The sequence below is a fragment of the Lutra lutra genome, chromosome 6 (assembly GCF_902655055.1).
Source record: "Lutra lutra chromosome 6, mLutLut1.2, whole genome shotgun sequence".
Lineage (NCBI taxonomy): Eukaryota > Metazoa > Chordata > Mammalia > Carnivora > Mustelidae > Lutra > Lutra lutra.
Genome location: NC_062283.1, coordinates 68,654,104 through 68,670,492, shown reverse-complemented (window position 1 = coordinate 68,670,492; position 16,389 = coordinate 68,654,104). Strand labels below are relative to the sequence as shown.

Genomic DNA, 16,389 nt, shown 5'->3' with positions numbered 1-16,389 from the left:
AATTCCCAGTGACACTGCTCCGTGGGGGCCCTTCCAGTTGCAGACAGGGAGGGTACTGGGGCCTCCCACAACCCAAACGGAAGTGTCCTCCTCCTGGCCCGGCTTGACCTAACTCAGGGACAGCCTCATGGTTCCAGGGACCCTTCTTGTGCATCAAAGCTTACCCTTCCCCATAGCCCACCCCCTCAGGGCCAGCTCCCTACAAACAGTTCCTTTGATGCACCAGCCCCCCACACACACACACACAATTAGACTCGGAGGAGTCTTTCTGAGGACTGAGCTTGTCTTCTCCATCTCGGTCACCCACAGCACTTAGCCTCACGGAGAACATGAATGCTCGGGGTCACCTGAATCTGTACATTCAAAGAGGCACATTTCAGAAAATCCTAATTCTCCCAAATGTGATGAGGTTTTAGGCACTGGCTGTCTGCTAGGTGGTTATCTGAGGAAAAGAGGCCTCCCGTGCCTCTGGAACCATGTCATGCAGGACCGAGATCCTCTGGTGCCTCACAGAAGCGGGGCAGGGACAAGCCACTGGGGCAATGGACCCCGACGACCCTGGAAAACCCAGGCTCCCTTACCCCCAGAGCTGCCATTGGCATCGCTCTCCCCCTTTGAGGGGAGGGCCCAACCACCCCTTGGGGCTGCTCTCATCCCCGCTCACCTTCTGTCCTCCTGCTTGCTTACCTGCCATCCCGATCCCAGTCGTACACCTCCACCTTGATGGTCCTGCAAGGCAAAGGGCCTGTGGTGGGGTGGGCTTGACCCCGCACCTGCGTGGCCGGGAAGTCAAGGCCCCTCCCATGCTCCTGGGCCAGAAAGGTGCGCTGAGACAGCCACCAGGCTCTAGGGCCCTCAAAGGACACACAACAGCCCCAGAGACAAAGGAACTATCTTCAGGCCCTTTAGTAAAGGTCTTAGGGACAGAGGCATCCTCAAAGCTGCCTAGGGACTTGCCTGAGTTTCAGGAAGGATGTGGAAAAACAGTCTCAGACTTCAGTTCACCCCACCTTCTCCTTGGCCACCCCAGATGGGACACAGGTCCCAGGAAGAAGCCATAGTGTGGATTTATCAAGGGGGGGGGGGGGCGGTGGTGGGACCCTGGGATCTCAGGCCAGAGCGACTGCGCTCTCCTGGGGAGGGGTAACAAGACTAGGAGCTGGTGGGACCCCAGTCCGAGGAGTCTGAGCAATGGGGAACCAGCACAGACCGGCAGGGAGGGGCCCAGGACCTCCCGAGGTCAGGAATGGCCTGCTGAGCTTTTCCATTGCCACGACTGGCTCCTGAGTGAGGGTGTAATTATCTTCATATTTTAGCCTGGCTGCTTTAATTAGTTTGTTTTGACTCCTGTGCAGGGGGCTGGGCTTTGGGAGCCCATTTTATTTTTAGCCCGTTTCCATGGCAACAGGCTAGCAGACCAGAGGTGGGAGGAGGGAGGTGGAAGACCGCGGGTTAACCCTTGGTGCCGGTGGTCCTCCAGGGAGGCCCAGGGAAGGGGCAGCTGCCAGGGTCTCCCTGCAGGCTCAGGATCGGGGTGGGGGGGGTGGAACCTGAGGCGTGGGGAGCCGGGGTCTCCAGCCTCGGTCCGAATTGGGGCTCGCAGACACAGCTGCCTGGGCCTGTCTTCTAGTTATAGATCATCTCGCCCGGGGCCGCAGCCGTCTTTGTGGGTCTTCGAGAAGTCGGCCTCGGGGTGGCGCGGCCCCCAGCAGGAGGCGCTGTCTCCCCGTAGATGAGCCTTCCCAGGGCCGGAGGGCGGGGGTACGGATCTGCCCGCCGCAGGTCACCAACTGTCCCCCCATGGAGGAACGTCTGGGAGGTCGTGCACCACCCCGGATTTTTGTGACCATCTAGGTAAATGGGGCAGGCATGGAAGTCCGTCATTTCAAGGAATCCTCTTAAATTCTTAGGAAAAACAAAATACTGTGTCTCTCTCTGGAGTGAATCGTGGGGTAAAAAATCTAGAAAAAAATCTAGGTCCCTGAAGTGGGGGGGAGGGGGCTGGTGACTGGAAAGAGAGGAAAGAGGCTGGAGTGCAGATGCTGTGGGACCTGGAGAGGTCACTGAACTTCTCTGAGCCACAGACCATCCTTTTCAAGGAAGGATACTAGTGGAGTTGGCAGAGCCCACGGGGCGCACAGGTGGGTCTCCGTAAAAATGCCTCCTCCTCTCCACTCTGGCATTCGGCCACACTTGGATTGCTTTTCATAGGAAATTTACTTAAATCAGGGACGCTCCCGCCTGGGTACCTGGGCTCTGCAACTTCCAGTTCCTGGAATGACAAGGCTGGAAGTAACCTCAGTGGTATCCAAGCTTGGCCATGTAGCTGATCACCACTGAGCCTGTCAGACATACACAGCCCCAGGTCCGGTTCCTGGCATCTCTGGGCAGAGCCTGGGATCTAGTTTAAAGTTTTCCCCCACACACACCCCCCACGGCCCTGCTGTGCGCACTCATTTTCAGCTGGGGAAGCCAAGCCCTAAGGGATGTTCCCAGGGTCACAGAGCTGGCCAGGGCCGGAGCCAGGACCCTGACGCACAATGCCAAAGTCACCCAGTCCTTCCCAGACCCATGTGGCTCTGTAGGGGACTTTCGGGGACCCCAGCAAGGAGTGTCTCTCCTGAGACCACCAACACCAGCCACTCAGGCGACTGGATCAGGGACAGCCACAGGCTCAGAAACTACAGGAGGACCCCAGTTACAGCCACAGCCTTGGATACCCCCAAAAATCACTAAGGAGGTTTTTGGGTTTTGTTTCTTGTTTTTAATCCCAGGGCACAAGGGCTTGATTCAGTTGGCCTGGATGGTACTCAGGCTTGGGTAGTTTTGGAACGTCTCCTGGCTGATTGGAATGCCTGGCCAGAGCCACCGACCTTCTCTAGAGGAGAGCGCTGGGCTCCCCCCATCATTTGCACACTGGATCCCGGGCACGTATTAGCAATCCTGACGCCAGCAGTTCAGAATCAGTTGGTCTGGGGTACAGCCTGGGCAGGGGGCGTATTAAAAACTCCCTGGGGAATTTTAACTTGCCGCTGAGGTTGAGACTTCCAGGGGTGAGATTCCTGTGCAAACTCAGCCCAGCCATCTCAAAGGCCCCAGGGACTCTGTTTATCCCTTTGTAAAATGGGATCATCACACCCACTTTGGCGTTGTGAGAAGTCAACTACATCATTCACATGTCATTCACACCAGGACTGGACACATGTTCTGCTCCATCTAAAACACTCCAGCCTTTCGTCCCTGTCTCCCAAGCAATTGCTATTCACCATGAAAACGTCAGCTCCTTGAGACCAGGAAATGTGGATTATTTCGTTCCCTGCTGTAAACTTCAGCTTCTAGAACGGTGCCTGGCATATAGTAGGTAATATAAATATTATTAAATATCTGTCGTCTGAGATCTCACAACTCTGTGCAGTTACCATGCAGTGACAATTCCCTCCTTCCACAAAATCATGAAGGGAAGCCTGGCGCGTGGGTGGGGGGGCGGAGGGGAGGCTTTCCCCAAATCAAGCTGTGAAGCCAGGCCTGGGGCCAGGAGCCAGTGTCCTGTGGGTCTCTGGATGCCTGGGGCTGAGGGGACAGAGCTGGGTCTGTGTGAGCCTTAGCAGGCCAGTGGGGCCAAGGGAGGCCAGCAAAGACTGCAGGCTTCTCTCTCTGAACCCCTGCACACCGACAGCTCTATCTACAGTCTCCTTGGAACAGAGCTGTGTCTCTCTCCTAATGAGCTTCTCCAGGGCAGGAAGAGGTACTAGGCTGACAGGTCTCCAGGGGTTGGCCCTAAACTGACTGAGTCAGCCCATCAGTCTTAGAGGCTTCGGGGAAGAAGACGGGTATTGGGGTTCAGGGGGACAGGCAGCAACGCTGAAAGATGGAGCTCTGTGTAAGCACAGCCACACTGCAGAGGCTTTCCCTCCTCTGCCTTCAGCTTCTACGTGTGTCAGCTGGTCATATGCAGTGGCTGGGCCCCCTCCCAGGACTCAGCATGCAGTAGGGTTCAAGGGCGATGTATTTCCCTTCTCCAGCAGGCCCACAGAAGTGTGTAGCTTCTGGGATATGAGAGCCCCCAGTCCTGGGGAATCGTCTCCCCTCTCCAGGGGAGGGCCCAGTAAACTTACCCTCTTCACATCCACACATTCAACATTAAGGTGTGAGTGAGGGACAGCAGCCTGAGCGGGAGAATCTGGCTGGCTCAAGGGGGAATAGATCCTCAAGTTGCAGAATGCCGAAGGCCAGAGCAGAGGGGTTTCAGGAAAGGCCGGGGAAGGGCTTTTTGTCATCACCCATTTCACCCCACGGGAGGGCTGGACCACCTCTGATCTTGACGCCAGCCCCGCTGTCCCCAGCTCTGCCCAGCTGGCTCACTTGGATTTGAACTGGAGACAGCAAAGATGGGGTGGACCTCTGCCTCTAGAGAAGGCAGTTTCTGGAGAAGGGAAATATACCTTCTCCTTCCTTGGGCAAGATACATAAGCTCTAGTTCTCTGTTTCCCCATCTGTGAAATAGGCATGTCCTTAGAACCCAGCTTCTAGGGTTGCTGTGAAACTTAAATTCACAAAATAGGATAATGTATTTAAACCAATTAGGGCACAATTTGACCCAACTCTGTAAGACTCAGTCATCTTAACTGGTTTCCACCCCCTTATTCCAAGTAAACTCTCCTGCCTCACAGATCCCTGCTTCTCGCCCTCCCAGCTCTCTCCTTCATGGGAGGAGTTGATACTTCTATTTGGATTCTTCCCTGAGCCCAGGGCTCTGCCCACAGCTGCCCTCTCCCAGTACCCTCCTAGCTCTCTGACCATCTCCATGTCTCTCTCCTGCTCCCTACTTGTGCAGGACCTGGGACATCTCACCTCTGCCAGCTCTCTGTTCTCCTCTCTGCATGGCAGAGCACCACCGTGACTGTCACACAGCTGCCCCCTCAGGGTCCCTGTCACTCTTCCATTTCTCCCTTTCAACCTCAGCTCCAAACACAAATGTCCTCTAAATCCCTTTTACTCCCAGATGTAGGCAGATGGCCAGGCCTTCAAGTCTTCACCTCCAGGCTCCAAGCAGACCTGCCCCAAGTCCCTGGTCAAGCCCTCCACCAAATGTGCCCCACTCATACCCGTCTTAGCCATTTGGCCCCAGAGCACAAAGGACACGAATACAAATTCTCTAGGCAGCCTGCCTGGCTCCAAATCCTGGTTCTACCACTGATGGGCAGTAAGATCCTAGGTGAGCTGTTAACGTCTTTGGGCCTCAGTTTCTTTACCTGTAAAATGTGGATAGTATTAGCACCTTTTTCAGAGGAAATTGTTGGAAGAATGAAATTAGCTTACATACATAAATGACCACAGAAGTGCTACCAGAGCATTTACTACTACTACTACTACTATTACTACTATTACTACTACTACTACTACTACTACTACTACTACTACTACTACCATTATTACTATGACCTGTCTCCCACTCTGGCCTGGGAGTAACCTAACGGGGAGGCTCGGATCTGATGTCCACTATGCCCACAGCACCCAGCAGCATGTCCGTTGCCTGGCTGGCTTGGAAGACACGGCTGCTAGATTAAACTGAATGTATTTTTGTGAGTTTTAAGAGGTACCTTGGGGGGAGAAGGAAATGGCTTTGTTTTCCTACACAAACCCCTCCCTCTCCTACCCTGTGAGGGCCTTCCAGACACTCGCACCTCCCAAGTGGCTGTTGGGTACATAGGTCACCCTAGAGCTCAGTGGCAGAGGGGGCGCGTGACAGGCCTGGCCCCCTCCATTAACTGTCAGTCACGTCACGGTCAGTCTGTTCCCGGCTGTGGAGAGGGTCCTGGGCTGCCTGGTCATGCTGGAGGGAAACCAGTCTGGGGCTCAGCCTGCAAGAGGAGGGATGGGGGCGGGCTCTGGAGGTGTTCCCATAACTTCACTTCCACTGGTGGCTGAATGGAGAGCCCCGCTGTCTGAGCCCAACTGCCTTCCTCACTGTCCCTGACAAGGCTGGGTTCTCAGGGTGCAGGGTTGTCAGGGGTCGGCTGGGCCCCCAACAGCCTCTGGGTAGTGAGGCCAGAGATGCCAATTCCTCCCACCCTGTGAGACTTAAACTGCTACGCTCTCCCATCCCCCAACCTCCAATTGCCCCTCCTTCCCTGTCACCTCTGCTATCCCAACCATTCTTCCAGCAACCAGAACCACCCCCCCACCGTACCTCCCAGCCTTCCCCAAGTCTCCTTCTCACCCTCCTGCTCCAACCAGACCGTCCTTCCACTCCACAGCCCCCAGAAGCCCCAGGACTGGCCAGACATGTAACCGGGCTTCATTTGGTTGGAATGTCTATTTTTGTCTCCAGTCTCATTTTGCACAATTATCTAGCTATCTAAAATGCAGATGTGTGCACATCTGAGCTCCCTGTGGTCAGCCTCGAGGCTCCCTAGAGATGGAAATGTGGCTATATTCCCTTGAAAGCCACACAGCTGCAGGCGAAGCATTGAGCACACATCGTAGGTACTCAGCGACCCCCTGTGGAACAGACTGGCGGATCTGTCCCAGCTAAGAGGCAGGAGAAGGAGTCACCTCATCTCCCGGATCAGCAACCTAACAGGGCCGCCTGAGGGTTTCCTGGAGGGAGACAGGGATGTCTGAAGGCCATCCGCACTGTCCTTCCCACTCCTCCCCACAACATGTACCCAGTCAGGAGACACTGTGAGCAGGGTCCCAGGGAGCCCTTGCCAACGGCATCAGCCAGGATCCCCTGCAGGGTCCGTTGTGATACCCCAGTGCTCCTGTCCGGATGGCCTGTAGAGGGCCCGTGTCCCATCCCATCTGGCAGCTCATCCACCGGCAACAGCGATCAACGGGAAAGCAGGCCAGGTTCTCGAAACTTCACACAGACCGATGCCATCCTACTCCCCCCGACTCCCCGGCACTCAGCACAACATGCAATTATCTGTTTCTTTGTGTGGTGATCAGATTCATGTCTGCCTCCCCCACAAGGATGTAAACTCCACAAGGTTGGGCAAAGGGTGAAGACGGCGTGTTTGGTCTCCTGCTCAGTACCCAGCATCTAGCGCGGTGCCCAGCACACCGTGGTAAGTCAATAAATGTCTGTGGACAAAATGCGGGATTTGGTATTTTATGCAAACCAGGGCTTTCTTGCGTAGGTTGAAGTTCATGGGAGCTTCTAAACAGCACTTGAAGGTAGGTGGATGCTTAAAACTCATTCTACAGATAAGGAAACTGAGGCTCAGGCAGGTCAAAGCTTGCCCAGGTTGACAGCGCTTTTTATTCCCAGAGCCAGAGTTAGAAACCAGGTCCCTGGTACCTACACCCAAGAACCTACACTCAAACAATGACGGTGAGAGCCAACGGACATGCGATTAGGATGGGCTGCCGCACATCAAGAAAGTTTCACGAGTTCTCCGTACTCTGCCCCTCATACCCCATTTATCTTGGGATCCTGACTCCCCAGAGTCCATCTACTAGGAGTTGGGGCTGGCATGGCCACCTCTGCCTGCATCGAGAGCCCCCATCCTGCCCCCGCCCACCCCTCCACTGGAAATCACAAAGAGACAGGCTGCAGAAGCTCCTGGCTTCCCATCCCCCCAGGCTGGGCAGGTCCCCCACCAGCAGTGGGCTGCCAGACCAGGGGGATGGTGGTGGGGCGTGGTGGGGAATGGAGGCAGACACTGCCCAAGGAGGCAAGGGGCAGGAACAGCACAGCTCTGGGGGGCTCTGCCCCCACTGCCCAGACAGCCAGCACCTCTACCCTACACCTTATCCCCTACCCCCTACCCCCTACCCCTGTGAGGGGCAGTGTCTCATCTCACCGGTCGTAGTCCCCGTTGCAGAGTGCTCTCACAGGAATGGAGAAGGTTTGCCAAACTGGGTTTAAGGTGTTCTTCATGACCTCGGTCTTGTGGCAGATGGTGAACCTGGTGAAGAAGAGACGGAAGGTGTCAGGCTCCAACCGAGGAAGGCAGAATCCAGGTCAACAGAGAGGCCACCCGATTAACCTCTGCGGTTGCCTGACAGTGGAAGCCAGAGCTTCAGGAGGCGATGAGCTCCCTGTCACTAGCAGCATCCACACACTACCTGTAGCCATTTTTTTTTCCCCTAAAGATTTTATTTTTTTATTTGAGACAGAGCGAGCGAGCGTGCACAAGCAGGGGGAGGAGCAGAGGGAGAGGGAGAATCAGGCTCCCCAGTGAGCAGGGAGCCCAAAGCAGGGCTCCATCCAAGACCTTGGGATTGTGACCTGAAGGCAGATACTTCACCAACTGAGCCACCCAGACAGGTGGCCATTTCTTGGTGACAGTTGAGAGAGATTCCCAGGGGCAGGTGGGGAGTGTCAGGAGATAATGCGTTCTGCCCCCCTAGCCTCCTCTCTGTGTGACCTTGAGTAAGCTGACCCCTCCCCTATAAACTCAGGGAGTTGGCTGCTGTCAGACGTTCCTCATCTGAGATCCGCGGAAGGATCTGTGGATGGGATTTAAGGGTTTGTGAACCCCTAAAATCGGGGTGAACTTGGTGCATGACTTTCATATATTTGCTGTTCCCCTGCCTGGAGCATTGTCTCCCCAGATTCCCATGTTCATGGCTCACTTACTTCCTTTCGGTCTTTACTCAAGTGTCACCCATTTGATAAAAGCACCCGCCTTGATATAAAATTTATTTAACCCCCGGTCCCCTGTCTCTGACATCCCCTTGTCCCCTTCCATGCTTTTTTTCCATTTTACCTGTTATCATTTGACATTTGACACAGTCTATGTTTCTCCTTATTTATTTGTGCGGTTTGTCGGTGAAACACAAGCTCCGTAAAGGCAAGGGTTTGTTTGGTCTTCCTGGATCACTGGTTTATCTCTGGTGCCCAGACCAGTGCCTGACACTGAGTAAGCGTTCGCTAAATATTTTTTTGGAACCAACTAATGAATAGATGTATGTCTCGCAGGAGAGTTTCCACAGCTTTCCCTGCCATTAAAGGCCATGAAAGTGAGGCCCCTGGCTTAGACAATCTCTTAGACACTTTCGGCTCTCCCAGTCTGAATCCACGAGCCTCCTTTGCAAACTGAAAGTGTCGGACTGGCTTACCCCGCTGGGCTCCAGTCCAGCGTCCCTGCCCACTCCCCGTGCGTGCCTGCTGGCCGCATCCTGGCAGCCTGCCCTGCCAACACAGAGGGGCAGCCAGGAGCCAGATTGGGGCCAGGGGCACAAGCTGTCCCCCTGTGATTTCCCAGCCTCCCCACCCCCACCCCAGCCACCTACCAGCCTAGAAAGGTCACCCAGGAAAGCGCCTGGGCCCCGCCCGTGCCCACACAGCCTCTGCCATTTCTTCTCTGGCAATTTTCAAGTCAAAATGTCATTCCTGTCACCGCGGCTCAGCGTTTCTCTTCTCTGCTCCTTCTCGCCCGCCCACTGGAGTGTGGAGATACATGTGGGAGACCTCCCCACACACCCTGGAGCTGGTGACTAGGATGGGAATGAGGACGGGGACAGGAGGGGGCCATGGCTGCCCAAGCTGGGGCAGGCAGGTAAGGCAGGAAGACAAAAGGGTTGGGGAGGGGGGTGCGGGAGGTAGAATCAGGAGCTGCCCCTGGGCTGTGAAGGGAGGGAAGGTCGCCTGCGCAGAAGCCTGGGGCTGGGCTCCAGAGACCTCCTACCTGGAACAGTCACACCCACCTTCTGTGGACCCTCCCAGCCCCTCCATCTCTTTGGAGCCCCGGACTTCTCTGTTTCTTTTCCCTTGCCAAGCAGTATCCTGACCAGGTCTTCTGCACTATTAGCCTGATTGCCTCCCTCTGGGCTTCTGATCTGAAGCTGCTTTTTTTTAAGGTCCTCTAAGCCCCTCATCACCAAATCCACAGACCCCTCAACTCCCTGCTGCAGCTGCCCTGGGGCCAGGCCCTGGCATGGAAATGGTCCTGCAGACATCTCATGGCTCAACTCAATTCACCCCGATATCCGCTCAGGGCGTGATGTGGGAGACCATGAACCCGCGGGGTCCAACAGGGGAAGCTCCAGTCCCAGGGCCCCTGCTACCAGCTGTGCCTCCCTGAGCAAGAGACTTTCTCTGAGCTTCCCCTTCATTGTAAAAAGATTGGGGGGGGGGGTGGATCCAGTAGCTAATACTGCCACGCCCTTTTCTAATGACACATATGAACTCACTTGGTCCTCACAGCAACCCTGTGAGGAAGGTGGTAGGATTATCCCCACTGTACATACCAAGAAACCGAGTTGGGGAGGTGCACTGTCCAATATGGCAGCCACTAGCCACATGGGGCTATTTACCTTTAAATTAAATTTAAATTAAGTTTAATTTAATTAAAAATTAAGCTCCTCAGTCACCCTTTTCACATACTCAACAGCTACCTTAGCTAATGGCGACTGTATTGGATGGCAAGACACAGAACATTCCCATTTCCAGAAAATTCCATTGGGTTAAGAGACTTGCCTAAAGGTACACAGCAGGCAGCCTGGCGGAGCCGGAGGGGTGACCAGGACTGAAGAAGACAAAGTAGGTACAGCACCAGCAGCAACATGGGTGCTCCGTGGGTGCTTCCTCCCCTTTCCCCCCAGGACATTCTACTCCCTGGGTTCCCTCACTGACCTTCCTTCTGACCTCTTCCTAACTGGCAGTGTCACCCGAACCTTCTACTGGTCTCTCCTCAAACCTTGGGTAACCACCCTGCTTCCACTAGGTCAGCCTCTGACCTGTGCCCACAGACAGGCCCACCCTCTGGGGGGCTCTGGGTGGGTTTCTCCAGCTGCCCTTGGAGAGATCCAGCCCATGCCTCAAGGGAAACTCACCCCCAAATAAACTCCCATCGCCTCCCCCATTTGACCAGCTCCTTTGCCATTTTTAACACTGGGTTTCCCACAGCTCCACTGCCAGGGAGGGGCTCTGACTTCAGGGACCACCCCAGTCCTGCCCTGTGAGGTCTGCTCACTGTCCTTTTGCCCCGCCCTCCCCTCCCCACTTCCTCCCTGCATTCCCCCCAGCGAGGCTCGCCTGCGCGCAGCACCTCCCACCTGTTCACGGTGTCAGTCACGAGTCTCTCCCTCTTCCCTGCCCCCTCCCCACCCATCCTACACAGGCTCTGCTAGAACAATCACTGGCAAACACTTTGCAACACACCCCTCCCCTGCTCCTAAACCCCAATCCCTCTCTCCTGGCCCCGCTGGCCTTCACCTCCGAGACAAACCCAGCCCGACCAGGCATTGCCTTTCTGGAGGGGACCTGTGTGGACATTTCCGTGGGCGCCCGGAACATTGCTGGGCCCTTTCCCTCCCTCCCTCAAGTCAAGTCAAAGTCAACAAGAATTATTTAAAGAAATCCTGCTGGGAGTCCTTTGGTGAGACAAAGACTCCTTTTGTTATGCAAATGATCACACCTAATTTCCCTTGTTTTGTTCGTTCAGGTTTTAAAATCAGTTTTCTCTTGAACTGAAACACACCTCCTCCTACTCCTCCCTGCCCCCCAACACACACACACACACACACACACCGTTCCAGAATCCAGGGGAACTGGGCGGAGGCCTTTCTGCCCTCCGCTCCGGGCACACCTGCTTTGCGCCCTGCTTTTCTCTTGCCTGTTGTTCTTCCCTTCTCCTTCCCCATGGATCCATTTTCTCCCTCTCCTTCCAAACCTGCTTCCAAGTTCCCCTTCTCCAGCAGTGTCTTTCTAATTAACCTCCCTGACCCCATGGCTTCCTGGTTCGGCAGCATCCCAGCTCAAAGTGGCCACAGCCTCCCAAAGCCATGCTGCTTCAAGAGACCATGGAAACTGCCTCATCCAACTGGCTCATTTTCCTGATGAGAAAATAGGCCCAGAGAGGGGGCATAACTTGCCCCAGGTCACACAGCAAGCTGGTGGGGTGGACAGAGGTCCCCAGACCCTCAACCTGGAATCTGAGCATCCGTGTGCACAGCTGACCTACATTTGCCGCCGCGCTGTGTGTGTTTCCGTCATATTGTGGGTGGCTTCCAGATTAGGGAGAGGAGAGGAGGAAATGGGGGATTTAAAGACGGCGTGCAGTTTTGAATGAAGCCTTTGGCAAGGTGTGGGGCTGGGCAGGTAACAGGGTCCTGATTTGCCATGCCGGGCATGTGGTAGTTGGGTGGGGGGCGCGTAGGGTAGTGGGGGTGTTCCGAGGGCTGCAGGTGGAGGAGGGGTGGGCTGGAGATATGCGCTGACTTGTGCGGAAGAGGAAGGGGCTATCGGAGGAACCCTTCCTTCCCACCCTAGCCCAGCTTTCGCCCACTCCCCTCACCTCCAACAACCATGGCTGAGACACTCAGAATGGCACCGCTGGCTTCGGGGCTGCCCTTACCCCCCACTGGTCCCAACCATGTGTCAGGGTACCACGGGAGCCCCTGACTTCCATGCTCAGCAGGAGGCCCAGGTACCACTGTGAAGAGGCAAGTCCAAGCCCCCATGCCTGGCAGGTCGCCGCACCCCTCCATCCCTGATGCTGGAAAGGGGGTGAAGTGTGGTCAGGGAACTCACGTTCCATCCTCATTGCTTCTGTAGAACACCAAGAAGGGGTCGGACTTCCCAAAGAAATCTTTCTTGTCCAGCTTGTTGGCACAGAACTGCATTGTGGCTACATCCTGGTGGGAAGGAGGCAGAACAAGAGTGTGAGGCAGGAGAAGGCTGGAGGGCGCCCCAATCCCCGTGGAAATACAGCCCCAAGGCCCTGGAAAACAGGAGGATTCCGAGCACCAAGCTGGTTAAAGGACAGCATGTTTTGTTTGCCCTGCACCAATGAAGGGCTGGGCCCTGGGCTAATACTTGGGGGATCTCATTCCATCTTCAAACAACCCCACTGGGCGGGTCTGATGGAGCAGTGCAGGGTAGGGGGCAGAGGCTGGAGGTGAAGCAGGGGGATTCTAGAACCTGCTGCCCCAGTTTGAATTCTGGTTCTAAACTTTCTAGCTGTGTGACCTTAGACAACGGAGGCAACTCCTCAGTGCCTCAGTTTCCCCTCTGTAACACAAGGCTGATCACAGCACCCACCTCAAAGGGCTGTTGCAAGGACTAGAAGCAAAGCCCTTGGCAGAGTGAAGTCACGTCAGTGTTGATGTGCCTCAGTCCGTTTTTTCACGCAATGGCTCAGAGAGCTGAAACAGCTCACCCAACAGCTCCTCTGAGCTGGGTCTGCCAACCTCAGAGCCCTCACTCTGTCCACACTGCCTCATCCCCTCACAAACTGGGTGGCTCCCAGCAGACGGTCAAGATGAAACATCACTGGGGCTCCTGGGTGGCGCAGTTGGTTAAGCGCCCCACCCTTGGTTTCACCTCAGGTTATGATCTCAGGGTCAGGGGATGGAGCCTCTGCGCTGAGCTGGGGGTCTGCTGAGGGATTCTTCCTCTCCTTCTCCCTCTGTTCCTCCCCTTGCTCACGTGCTCTTTCTCTCAAATAAATACATCTTTTAAAAAAAATGAGGGGCGCCTGGGTGGCTCAGTGGGTTAAGCCGCTGCCTTCAGCTCAGGTCATGATCCCAGGTCCTGGGTTCAAGCCCCACATCGGGCTTACTGCTCAGCAGGGAGCCTGCTTCCTCCTCTCTCTCTGCCTGCCTCTCTGCTTACTTGTGATTTCTCTCTGTCAAATAAATAAATAAAATCTTAAAAAAAAAAATGAGACATCACTTTCACACCAACTAACCCATGAGAAACCCACCCAACTCTCCCAAGGTGAGGGGCCTCAGGCTCAAAGAAGGGAGTGACTCCCCCAAGTTCGAGAAGCAGAGCCCTGAGTATCTGACTGCCCTGACTCAGCCCAAGAGCACATAGAAGTTACCCAGGCCCTGGAGAGGACTGCTGGACCCCTCCGTGGCCCCCTGTCCCTCAGTTTGCTGCGGCTGACAGGGCCCTGGGCAGAAATGCCCGCACACCCTCCTCTCCAGCCATCCCCATGTGGCCTCTTCATCTTGAAAGGTCTGCATCCTGACAAATCAGCTGCCAGGTGGCCAGAGCTGAGAGCTTTGTCATCAGGTCCCTGGGGCCCAGCTTGCCCTTCAGAGCCAGGGCCTGTCGGGAAGTCACCTAGCTCTCACACTGCCCCCTTCCTCTCACTGGGGGGCCGGTCTCATGAGATCAGTGTCCTACAGCCCTGTGAGGACCCAAATGGTGGCAGAGATGAAAAGGTAACTTCCTCCAAGTTTGAAGGACATGGCCAAAGGTTTGGTGGTGGGTATAATAGTATAATGGTTAAGGATATGATTGCTGGGAGGAAAAAAAAAAGAATATGGCTGCTGGGGCCAGGCTGCCTGCTCCAGCTCCGTCCCTTTCTAGCTGTGTGACCTAGAGCAAGTTGTTCACCTCTCTGGCCTCAGTGTTCTCATCTGTAGAATTGGGTACTGGCAGCCTACCTCATAGGCTTGGTGTGAGGTTGAAATGAGTCAGTATGACGATAGTGCTAGAAACAGGGTATGGCGCACACCAGGGGCCTTGTACTGCAAGCTATCATGGTTATTTGTACTCTTGCCCCTCCCTGTACCCTCTACAGGGGTGGACTCTGTCCCCGCCCCAGCCCCACCCCCTCACACACCTTCCCTCAGGACACCTGACAATAGCAAACACAAAGCAGCCCTCCCTTCTCTCATTCGTTCATTCAACACACATTTATTAGACACCGTAGGCATGGCCGAGTCACTGAGCTCCTCATCACCTTTAGCCCTTGAAGTAATCCTCTGTTGCTTTTTTATCAATGAGGAACCAGGAGGTGGAAGCAGCTACCCTGGCCAAGATCACCAGTGGGCAACTGGTAGACCGGCAATTCAACATGTATGAACAGATTTCCAAGTCATGTCTCTTCCGGCACCCCACTCTGCTCCCTGAGAGAGAGAGCACTGTCCAGTTCATGGGGCCTGCTGCTCTGGTTTCTTCAGACTCTGGAGTGGGTATGGACAGGGAGGGGCTGGCCTCTGGTTAACCTGGGCCACAAGTGCCCCCTCAAGGGAGGTGCTGAGAAGGGGCCGTGCTGAGGTACACAGAGGGGCCCAGGTAATGATGGCTTTCCTCATGTCCCTCTTCATGGCCCACCTGAGAGGAAGAAGGAGCTGGACTGGGGGCTTGCAAGGCCTAGGAGCCCCGGGAATCTTAAGCCTCCAGAGAAATCTAGGACGTCAGACCTGGAATAAGAGACCGACTTCTCTATTGAGCACTTACTACATGCAAGTCACTGTATGAGGCCTTCTCTTTATGCACATTATTTCACTGAATCCGCATAACAACCATATGAAGTAACTCTGCTACTCTCTCCATTTTACAGATAAGGAAACTGAGGGTTTAAAATCCTGTCCTGTGTCCAAGGTCACACAGAGGGTCACCCAGGCAGGGCTTTCCCCCTCAGCCTTGCTGAAAGGTCTCTAACCTTCTACACCTGCCCCCTGCAGTCACTGTATCTCCACAGCAGAAAGTTCCAATCCTATCCTGTGTTGGAGGGAGGGAGCATTTTAAATGCCTCCTTGAGGAGCTCTATTCTGTGGCCTAGAAAAAGGAGGAGGCCTAGAACCAGGTGGGCTCCCAACACTGGCTATAGAATTGGTGAAGCCCATGACAAACGGGAAATGGGACAGCAGGCCTTTAAACCAAGCATAGGCAGCATAGGCCCTACGGGACTGCACAGCTCATGGGCTCACGAAGCCGGCCCTTGCTCCTCCCCATGGGGGCAGGGGGCCGTGGCACCAGAAAACACTGACCTTCAGAGTCTGCTGAGGACAGCAGGGGGCACAGCCCAGCAAGGCGCCCTGAGTTCTGGGCTCTCTGCCTCAGTTTCCTTATCTGTAAAGTAACCTGCCGGACGGTGGGGGGCGACGCTGTCTTTTAATGCCAGGCGATTTAGGCTTCGGTGTTGATGCCTCAGGGAGCATATGGGGACGGGGGTGGCAGTGGAGAAGGCTGGCACTCAAGAGTCCAGAGCCTCTGCAGCTTCCCCAGCATATGCCTTGTCTGGAACTCCAGGTGTGACCCTTCGCATCTGGAGGTCAACCGAATGAACACAGGCAAGCCACATGCAGCAACCTGCAGTGACTGACTCGAAAATTATTACATATATTGAAACAGCCAAAAGCAATGCCATAAAGTCCAGGGGCCAAAGCTCTTATTGGTGCTTCCTAGGAGAAGCCCTCAAAGCCCTGAAAGGTTAGGAAGGGAAGGAGGAACAGTTGATGCAGAACGTTACAGCTCATCACTCCCAGGACCACTCAGTGCTCCCCTGGGAGGTCCACTGTTCCCCACACCACACCTGACACAAAACAGTATGCAGGAGCCCAGGCTATCTGCTTGGAGCCACACTTCTGCCACCTATCCGCTGAGCAGCCCGTGGCAAGCGATGTCACCTAAGCCTGGGTGGTCGCCTCTGGAAAAATGGAGTAGGAATGCCCCCTGTGACTCCGTCGGGGGTAGTA

General features: G+C 55.1%; 1 protein-coding gene across 3 annotated transcripts in view; it reads right to left on the bottom strand.

The window, feature by feature from the left end:
• CPNE5 (copine 5) overlaps positions 1–16,389 on the bottom strand; it is an 89,461-nt gene that overhangs the window by 21,807 nt on the left and 51,265 nt on the right. For 2 of the 3 annotated variants that reach the window (XM_047735045.1, XM_047735047.1), the window contains 3 exons: positions 12,485–12,588; positions 7,809–7,913; positions 688–729 (listed from right to left, as the gene is read on the bottom strand). In XM_047735045.1, the coding sequence (XP_047591001.1) occupies positions 688–729; positions 7,809–7,913; positions 12,485–12,588 (251 nt within the window). Of the gene's footprint in view, positions 1–687; positions 730–1,210; positions 1,268–7,808; positions 7,914–12,484; positions 12,589–16,389 lie in introns of those variants that run through there. The other variant, XM_047735048.1, reaches the window with a different exon arrangement.